This window comes from Crocuta crocuta, unplaced genomic scaffold (assembly GCF_008692635.1).
Source record: "Crocuta crocuta isolate KB4526 unplaced genomic scaffold, BGI_CrCroc_1.0 scaffold408, whole genome shotgun sequence".
NCBI lineage: Eukaryota > Metazoa > Chordata > Mammalia > Carnivora > Hyaenidae > Crocuta > Crocuta crocuta.
In genome coordinates, this window is record NW_027527444.1 from 1,236,605 (window position 1) to 1,247,415 (window position 10,811).

Consider the following 10,811-nt stretch of genomic DNA (forward strand, 5'->3'; position numbering starts at 1 on the left):
CTCAGTCTAGACACAGACCATACATCCTTCACAAAAGTAAACATAAAATGGATTGCGGACCTCAATGTAAAATGCAAAACTATAAAATTCCTAGAACACAGGAGAAAATCTAGATGACTTTGAGTTTAGAAATGACTTTTTAGATACAAACCAAAGTCATGATACATGAAGGAAACAACTTATAAAATGGACTTCATTAAAATTAAAAAGTTTCTACTCTGCTTAAAACATTGACAGAGGATAAAAATTTAAGTCACAGACTGGGAAAAGACACACCTGATAAAGGACTCTTACCCAAAATATAGAAAGAACCCCTACAACTCAACAATAAGAAAATTAGCCTGATTACATAGTAGCTAATACATTTAACAGACTCTCACCAAAGATACACAGATGGCAAACAGCCATTTACCACGTGATATGTTATCAAGGACATGGACACTGAAATAGCGGGTTACTACCTCACACTTATTAGAATGGCCAAAATCAGGAACACTAACAACACGAAATGCTGGTGCAGACGTGGAGCAAAAGAACTCTCATTCGTTGCTGGTGGCAATGCAAAACCGAACAGCCACTTTGGAAGACAGTTTGGCAGTTTCTTACAAAACTAAACATACTCTTACTCTTACCATATGATCCAGCAATCACGCTCCTTGGAATTTACCCAAAGGAGTTGAAACTTAAGGAGTTGAATACTTACATTCATACAAAGCCTGCACATAGATGTTTACAGTAGCTTTATTCATAATTGCCAAAACTTGGAAGCCACCGCGATGTCCTTCCGCAGATGAATGGATAAACAAACTGTAGTACATCCCAACAGCAAATACTATTTAGTGCTAAACAGAAATGAGTTCTCAAGTTATGAAAAGACATGCAGAAAATTTAAATGCATAGTGCTAAATGAAAGAGGTCAATCTGAAAAGGCTGCGCACTGTAGGATTCCAACTCTATGACATTCTGGAAAAGGCAAAACTATGGAGACGGTAAAAAGATCCGTGGTTGCCTTGGGTTAAAGGGGAAGGAGGGATGAACAGGTGGCGCACAGAGAAGTTTTAGTGGAGTAAAACTACTATATGACACTGTGATGACAGATATATATTTACATACTTGTCCAAACTCATAGAATATACAACACGAAGAGTGAACCGAGGGTGATAATGCTGTATCCATCACTGTGCGATTCCATCACCTATAACAAATACACCACGCTGGGGGGCCGCTGATAATGAGGAAAGCTATGCATGTGCAAGGGATGACGCATACAGGGAATATCTGTGCTTCCACCCAATTTTGCTGTGAACCTATAACTGCTCTAAAACTAAAGTCTGTCGATAAAAATTATGCTAGAGGTAAACTGAAAGCATCGATGTGAACAAGTATTTATAAGCACATGTATACACTCTCACATCTAAGCAGTAACTAATATATCACTAAAATGGACTAACATAACTAATTTTCAATAAAAACAATATAATATGCATCCTTAGAGATAAAAATCTCTAATACTATTCTCCACTAAAAACAACTAGGAGTCCTTAGAGAAAAGTCGATTTCATGTCTTGGGGCAGAGAAAATTAAAGATGGGCCTGAAAAATACTGCTGCCAAGAAGTAATGAGTTTTGAAAACATTTTGAGATGATATTGAAAAGGGCTTAGGAACCAGCTGAAAAGGGGTTCCCACTAGCCAAACTACAACAACTTAAATAGTAAAAAGAAATTTTTAATTATAATTAGCTAAATCATAATTAACTAATTATAATTAACTAAAACAAGTTTGCAAAGCCCTGATTATATAATGATTCTCCAAGAAAAGTGGAATTTCTCTTAAGTGCCTTGCACTTCATTCAGGCTGATTTTATTTACACAGGAAAAAGCACAGGCTAGTAACAGCTACCAGCTCCAAAAAATCATGATTTTCTCACCATAAAAATGAAACAAAGTGATCTGTGAAATTTCTTGCAACTCACCCAATGGCCACTTGTAGGATACTCATTCCTACCACCTTACCCTACCCATACACAAACCCCCATACTCATATAATAAATACTCTTACATTACTAAAAATCATTAAACAGATGTACCAAGGCACAGAAGTCATAGATATAAGGGACCCTAAAATAAACCTTGGGCCTTGAGACATGCACAGAAATACTGAAGCCTTCCAGCCAACTCAAGTGTGCTTTTAAACTGACTAGAAGGGGCGCCTGGGTGGCTCAGTATGTTGAGCGTCCGGCTTCGGCTCAGGTCATGATCTCACAGTCCGTGGGTTCGAGCCCTGCGTCGGACTCTGTGCTGACAGCTAGCTCAGAGCCTGAGCCTGCTTCAGATTCTGTATCTCCCTCTCTCTTTGACCCTCCCCTGCTCTCTCTCTCTCTCTCTGAAATAAATTAAAAAAACATTAAGAAAAATTTTTTAGCTGACTAGAAACATATGGAACATTTCTCTTTACCTGGGATTATTTGTAGCTTAGTAGTTTTAAGTTTTATTTATTTAAGTAATCTCTACACCCAAAATGGGGCTCAAACTCATGACCCCAAGATCAAGAGTCACATGTTCCTCTGAGCCAGCCAGGTGCCCCTGTAGCTTGGCAGTTTTAACAACTATTCTTTATTCTTTACTAGTCCCGTGGCCCTGTGTGTCCACTAAAGCGAGTGGACAAAGGTCTCTCCAAAGACAAAGACAGCAAAGGCTAACTCACTTGATTTTATTTAACTTTAGCACAAAAGGCCAGAATAAGAAAAATATCCTGCTCCTCTTAAAACCCTTTACTAGATTTTATTTGCCTTGATATCTCATAAGAGATAGCATGAGAAGGCAGTCCATTTGTGGGGCTTACCACGCTTCACATAAGGTCAGAACTGTAGCTTTATGGTGACATTCTAAGTATAGTAGTAGCTTGGAAAATACAAAAGAGAAACTGTAAGAATATAACACTTGTCCTATCAGTGAACTAAAGCCTGCTCTGTGTCTGGGAGTATTCTCGGCATTGGGAATAAATCCATAAACAAGACAAACCCCTAACCTTGGGAAGCTTACAGGCTAGTGTGGAAGGTACATAATAAACCACTATCTAACATGATGTCGTGTCTGTTTAAATACTAGGAGAAAAGGAGAAAAGGATAGAATGACAAGCGTTAGACAAGTTGGCCAAGAAAGGCTTGTCCGAGTAGAGAGCAAGTGAACGGAGACCTGAGTGAAGACAATTATCAGTGTGAGTATCTAGGAATGGGGTTCTAAGCAGAGCAGATGAAAAGTGCAAAAGCCTGATAAAGGAACGTGGTTATCGGGCTCCAGGAAGAGCACAAAGGCCAGTATGGCTGGAGCCCAGGGAGCAAGGGGAAAAGTAGAAGGTGTAGCTGGACAGGCAGCCACAGTCAGACTAGTACAGGCTGAACACCACGGTATGAGCTTTGGATTTTGTTCTAAGTTTCACTGGAGGCTTCGTATGGTTGCCAGAGGGAAGTAAAAGACTCTTAGTCTGGTGTGAAAAGACCCCTGGCTGTTCTGTGGACAACACGACTACAATAAGGAGTAAAAGCGAGGAGACAGAAGCTCACGCAGCCGTCCACAGGAGTGCTGGTGGGCTCTGGTGGAATGACGGTAGTGACAGAGGTGGAAAGTATAGGACATACTGTGAAGGTGAAGACCAAAGACTTTCCAACGGGCTCCATATTGTTAGCCTGAAAAATGTAGGATGTCATTAAATGAGATGGAAACACTAGAAGAGAAGGTTTCAGGATGACAAAAAAATAGCACCGCATTGGACACCTAAAGTTTAAGATCCTCGTTAGACACCTAAGAGTAGATGTGAAGAAGAAAGCTAAGATATGGGTTGTGCTCAAAGCAAGAAAAGAGCTGGTAGTATATTTTTGGAATGAACAGCCCATGGATAATACGTAGAGCAACTAAACTGAAGGTGAGTAGAAGACAGTGGAGAGAGACCAGTGACGCAGGAAAATACCAAGAGAAGGTGGTGTCCTGAAAGCGAAGCAAAAACACATACGCTGTCACTACTGAAAGTGGTTAGCTGTATGAAACGACACTGAGGAGTGAAGGCCGACAAAGCCTAAAAGCTGGCGGTGGCGATATGAGATCACAGGTGACATCGACAAGAACGATGTCAGTCCAGTGGGAGGAAGAAAGCCCGCCTTGGAGTAGGGTCATGAGAAAGGGGTCAAAACTGAGCAGCAGCCAGCAGTATGGACAACTCCTTCACGCGCATTTCCTATAAAATGAGTAAGAAAGGGATATAGGGCCTGGAAAGGGACCATCATATCAAGAGAAGGTGTTTGTGTTCAGGAAAGGCCATACTGCAGCACATTCAAACGCGAATGGAAATGACAGGAAATGCACAATGCAAGAAGCCAAGGAAAAGGGAGGGTACAAAGTCCCTAAGAGAGGAAGAGAGAGAGTCCAGGACATGCAGCAAGACTGACCTGTGACAAGCAGACTTTTCATCCCATTTTAGCTGTAGTGAAGGTAAAATACATGGAAGGGACTGCGAGCAGGAAAGAAGATGTGATGGTGGGTGAATGGAGAAATCTCTTCCCTGGTTGCTTCTTTTTTTTTTTTTTTTTCATTGAAATAAGCAAGATCATCAATAACTGAAGAATGAAAAATGGGAACAGGTATTAGAGGTTTGAAGACAGAAGAGAAGGTGGTGAAGAATCATCACTGATGCTGGCAGAAGGACTTTCTAAGTGCAAGTGGAATGAGTGTAGGGTAGCAATCGTACCCATTTGAGATTTGATGTCATAAATTTAAAATGAAACCAGTGAGCAAGTTTATGTTTTTCTCCAGCCATTTTCAGCTGCTACATTGCAGAATTTAGGTTTTGTAATAAAAGCAAAACAATGGGAGGGTGGTAAAAGAGGTAAAGTTGAGAGAACAACTCCAACGATGGGTCACAGACTCTGAGCTAGTAGAGGAGGGTAACAACCCCATCACGAAGAGCACTGGATTGGAGGACTGAATACTGCTTAAGAATTATTATGTGAGGATACTAGGAGAAAATGAAAAGGAAAAAGAAGGGGTAGTGGTCAGAGGGTAGGACAGTTGGTGCCGAGATTCTGGAAGTGAAACCGCAATCAGGATATAAAGTGAGACAATGTCAAAAGCTAATAACATAGGACTGTAAGAAGGAGAGGCTGAGGTGGGCTGCAGAACAGGGATTTTAAGGAAATCCAGGAGCCGAGAGGTCTGGGTACTGAATAGATTATTAAAATCACAACAGGAGAAGCAGTGGGCAGTAGAAAGGCAGGTGCTAAATTTTCAGAAAGTAAGGGAGTGTACTCAGAAAGACTGCTATTAAATGGCCAAAAAGGGGCCTGTGGCTCAGTCTGGTAGCACCGATTTGACACAACTCATAAGTAACCATTATGTTGAAAAATGCCACTTAAAACCTCAAAGAGACTTTCAGCTAAAAAGTAACAGTATACAGTACAGAAAAGAATTTAAGGAAAAAAATCATGAAAAATAACCAGTGGGGAACTTATATAAATTCAAGTATAAACCAATGTGGTAACAAATCAGCAGCAAAATGGCAACATGCAGAATTCTGCATTCCGAGCTACAGCCAGACCGCTGCCTACTGAGACCCTACTAGCAAGAGGGATGAGGACTGGAGAACATTTGAAGGCTTTCCAAGGATCACAGCTGTAGAGCAGCGACACGCTGGCGACGTATTTTATGGAACAGTATATTCAAGATGCAGCAATTTCTAACTTTTCTCTAAAACTGTATAACATTCTGTAAGTAACAAGACAACGACATCCAACTTCAGAGAAAAAGCCTATCACTGCATCTAAACTCTATCACAAACAACTGTCAAAAACCACTGCCAATGAGAGACCATCTCACAGAGAGAGCTTCTGAACACAGTATGAAACCTTGTCCTTTTGACAATTTATGTCACTAACTTTATAAATTTGGGAAATGACTTTGGGCAACCTACTCTATCTTCCTTTTGCAGATCCACAATACACATTAGCTTATTTAAGGCACCTAAATGTCCAAAAGACCAGAAAGCACGTGGTCTGGTTGAACCCAGCATTTCACAACACCACTAGTTAATGGGGCCTAATTTTTCCCTTCAAACATATACTAACACAATAAGCTTCAAGCAAACGCTGGATGGTTCATAAACAGAAATATACTATGAACTATCATACTAATGGCCTGGAACTACTGTTTATTCCAGTTTTAATTTTGTTTAATAAAACATTTCTCTACAGATAATACTTTCCACTAAATCAGCACTGTAGGATAAAAAGAGAACTCAGTTTCTTCATTCTCATAACCTATCAAACTACTTCAGCAGATGGAGATTCTAGAACTCAGTATATAGACAAATGCTAATTGTGCAAAGTATGATGTACGTTTTCAAAAATCTGTTAAGTCTGATACCTGTTTCCACAATATTTTCTGTTTCTGTTGTCTCCAGGCCATCCATGCTGTCCTCATCTTCCACTGTAATTTTTCCTCTACTCCGAGGCCTATATAGAAATAAATACATAGAAGTAAATGCTAACGCTTACAATAATACTTAACATAAAGAAAAAGTTGAAGGTATAAAAAAAATCAAACAATTTTGGCACTTTTAAGTACATTTTACCAGATCGAATAATAAATAGCATACTTTCGAGTCATTTCTCCCTCAAACCCAGCCTCTCCTTACACTAATGTGAACAGAGGCCCCGAATGCTACATTTTGTCATCATAACTCACTTTTTAAACCATTCTTTATTTTAGGCTCTGTCCCTCTCTTGAGCTGACCTTGAGATGACCCTATGTCTACAGCAAGGGTTTTTAACCACCTAATGGGTTCTTTTCAAAGTTCATACACCAGGTTACATACCTCTCTACCTAGTGAAATTGAGGAGTGATGCCCAGATAAGTGTATTTTTAAGATGCTTCCATACGTGAAACTGATGCAGACCCTTGCAAACCACTCAAAAAAATAAATAAATAAACTATAAATATTGAACATAATCTAATTAATCACATCTTACAAATGTGGTGCCACTTAATTTACAAAATTCACTTCAGTAAAGTAAAACAAACATAAGTGTCATGAAAAGGTGAGAGTCTTTGACCTAATGTAATTATAAAAAAAAAAAAAAACAAGAACACTAATGCCTTTAAGTTTTGTGAAGTCTCAGAACTTAAGGATAGAAAGGAATCCCAAAAAATCGATTTTGAAACACTTAAGAAAAAGCAAGATATTGTATACTTTTAAAACTTAGAAATTGACAGTATTCAGATAATTTCAGAACTTTAAATTATTTCATTACTCTAAAAGACAAAAATCTCAGTATTTAAGTTGAAAAACACTACGGGCGCCTGGGTGGCTCAGTCAGTTAAGCATCCGAATTCGGCTCAGGTCATGATCTCGTGGTTCGTGGGTTCGAGCCCCGCATCAGGCTCTGTGCTGAAAGCCACCTCAGAGCCTGGAGCCTGTTTCAAATTCTGTGTCTCCCTTTCTCTCTGACCCTCCCCTGCTCACACTGTCTGTCTCTCTCTCTCAGAAACAAAAATTTTTAAAAAGTTGAAAAACACTAGGGGCACCTGGGTGGCTCAGTCAGTTAAGCGTCCGGGTGGCTCAGTCAGTTAAGCGTCCGACTTTGGCTCAGGTCATGATCTCACCGTTCGTGGGTTTGAGCCCCGCATCGGGCTCTGTGCTGACAGCTTGCTCAGAGCCTGGAGCCTGTTTCAGATTCTGTGTCTCCCTCTCTTTCTCTTACCCTAGCCGGCTCATGCTCTCTCTCTCTCTCAGAAATAAATAAAAAACATTAAAAAAAATTTTTAAGTTGAAAAACACTTAAGAGTAGAAAACAATAATAAAGTATTCATAATATAAAAAAAAAACTAAACAAAAAGCTTTTCTAAACAATAGAAAAGAGAAAATCTATTTAAATCTTTCTTTTAAAATGATATTAATCAAAAACAACAAAGGGATGTAACAAAAATTTTTAAGTGAAAGCAATCAAAGTCTAAATGATTTATAGGGTGCCTTGGTGGTTCAGTCAGTTAAGTGTCCGACTTCGGCTCAGGTCATGATCTCACGGTTGGTAGTTTCGAGCCCCACATCAGGCTCTGTGCTGACAACTAGCTCAGAGCCTGGAGCGTGATTTGGATTCTGTGTCTCCCTCTCTCTCTCTGACCCTCCCCTGCTCATGCTGCCTCTCTCTCAGAAATAAATAAAACATGAATGAATCAATGAATGAATGATTTTATATATAAGCTATTACAAATTGTCAAAACGTCATCCCTACCCACAAAAAAAACTTTAAAAGAAAACACATGGAACCAAAATCCTAATAAATATATCTACAAACTATGGTTGGGGGGGGGAACCCTAAGTAAAATAATAGTAAATATCACCAAAATGAAAGTAAAGAACGTATGATTTAATATTAGAAATTAGCTAATATAACAGATCTAGCAGCTAAAACAGCGTCGTTTCAAACTTCATGAGGAAAGAGGAAAGAAACAGAAGAAATTACATGGACTGGGTAGGAAGGTGACTGGGGTTAAAGGACTCCAAGGTGCATTTTAGGGCTCATGGGAAAAGGGAGAGGATATTTATCCCTAGAAATTATTAAGTAGTTATGTTTAAATTTGAAAGAAAATTTTAAAACAATCAAAGGGGAAAGAAGGAATAAGGAAAGTTTCACCAAACCAAAAGCAGGCAAAAAAGAAAAAAAACGATACGTGATATATAGAAAATAAAATAACAGGTTAAAAATTAAATACAAATACAAGGTTTCACAGTAAATGTAACTGGCGTAAACTTGGCTGCCATTATTTAATAATAAAAAGATTAATGTACCAGGATAACTCAACAGAACTTCTCACATTTTATAAAGGAAACATTTACAGAACAAAGAGGAACTGATAGATTCACAATCATTACGAAAAATGTTCACATTCCACTCTCAGAAATGGAGATGAAGTATAGTTAGAAACTTCTTAAGCAATTACTTAGACAACATATTTAACAAGCATCATTAGATAATTTGAACAATCCTTCTGTGTCTGTCTCTGTTAAAATATAGGATACAGGGTTAAACAACAAAATTTCTGTATTCACTAAACTACATTCTAGTGAGAAGAAATATTTATTTTTCTAAACAAAAAAGAACACTTACAACATCAAGATAAGATGAAGGAAAACCATAAAGCAAAAAATGAGGGACTAACTACAATTTTAATTACGCTATTTATAAAATAGAGGCACCTGGATGGCTCAGTCAGTTAAACGTTCAGCTCAGGTCATGGTCTCACGTTTGTGAGTTTGAGCCCCACGTGGGGCTCTGTGCTGACAGCTCAGAGCCTGGAGCCTGCTTCGGTTCCTGTGTCTCCCTCTCCCTCTCCGCCCCTCCCCTGCTCTCTCTCTCTCTCTCAAAAATAAGTAAACATTTAAAAACAAAAATCTAAAGAATTATAAAGATATTTATAAAATAAACCTTACAAAATAACGTTTTCTGTGAGTAAGGAGACATGTCAGGAGACATCTAAGGGGAAAGAGGAACCAAACCATGCAGGTATGTGGGAAAAGAGCACTACTGTAGAAGGAAGAGCAAATGCAAAGCTACTGAGATAAGAGTATGTGAGGGTTAGGAGAACAGCAAAAATACACTGTGGCTGGAACAGAGTAAGTGCGAAGGGCAGTAAGAAGATATGAGGTCAAAGACTTTATATAAAAAAAAAAAGGAATCAGTTTTATTAGAAACCTGTACACCAATATAAGGACTATGTACAGAGAGACTGGAAATTCTTGAAAATCCCAACAAAACTGCTACAGTGGAACAGAGAATAAGAAACTAATTCAAGAGATACTATGGAGGCAGAATTTACTTCTAATCTTTCCTTTATGATTCTTCATGATTATGAATACTCATTGTTAAAGAAACTGAAACATGATGACTTAGCTGGCTTTTGTCATTTAATCTTCCAAAACCACTGTTTTATGTTTCTTTCTCCACTATCTCGATTGTTGCTAATTTTTTTTGGTACAAATGGTTTTATTTCAAACTTGTTTTATAATGGGGGCGAGAGGGAGAAGGAGAAAGAAAGAGAAAAAGAGAGGGGGAGAGAGAGAAGGAGAGAAAGAGTGTGCGTGTGTGTGTGTGCACGCGCGCGCTTTCTCTATGTTGTGGTTATTCCTTAAAAAGAAATTTTTCATTTTTGCTTTGCTTTTTTCCCTTACTTCCGTTAATTCTTGGTTTTGGCACCAGTAAGGCATGCATTTTACATTTACCAGCCCATCACAATTCTATTCCTTCTGCTCAATGGACCAACGTACCAATATCAGGTAATTTTTAAATATCCCACATTTCTTTCATGTCTTTCTATTGCTGCACACTGGCTTCTTGTATGATCTTTCTGACTAATCAAATGCTGAATGTGAAAGATAACTGTCATACTTTATCAAACCCATATCAGTGAAAAATAAATACATTTTATATTTCCATATCGCATTCAGATGTTCCCAGTTTTGGTTTTTAATAGAACTCTGAAGCCTAATTACAAATGGTAACGTAAAAATTATTTATTTTAATCCTTCTTTGGCTTTTCTTCCCTCTTCTCTTTTTCTTTTGTATTTATTAATCCTTTCATTGTAGTTTTGATTCATTCTGCTGCAAAGAAATGTGAAGTAAATAATACCACTAACTTGAGAAAAATTTCAACCAAAAATCCAATGTTCCATATAATTTATAAATTAAAACTCATTTTAAGTTCCTAAAATAACACAGCAGACTTCTATTTAAAGCCACATGGGAGTAAGAAGGTTCAAATAAACC

General features: G+C 38.3%; 1 protein-coding gene across 1 annotated transcript in view; it reads right to left on the bottom strand.

The window, feature by feature from the left end:
• KMT2C (lysine methyltransferase 2C) overlaps positions 1 to 10,811 on the bottom strand; it is a 272,429-nt gene that overhangs the window by 195,988 nt on the left and 65,630 nt on the right. The window contains exon 2 of the mRNA XM_077761227.1: positions 6,412 to 6,500. Within this exon, the coding sequence (XP_077617353.1) occupies positions 6,412 to 6,500 (89 nt within the window). The remainder of the gene's footprint in view (positions 1 to 6,411; positions 6,501 to 10,811) is intronic.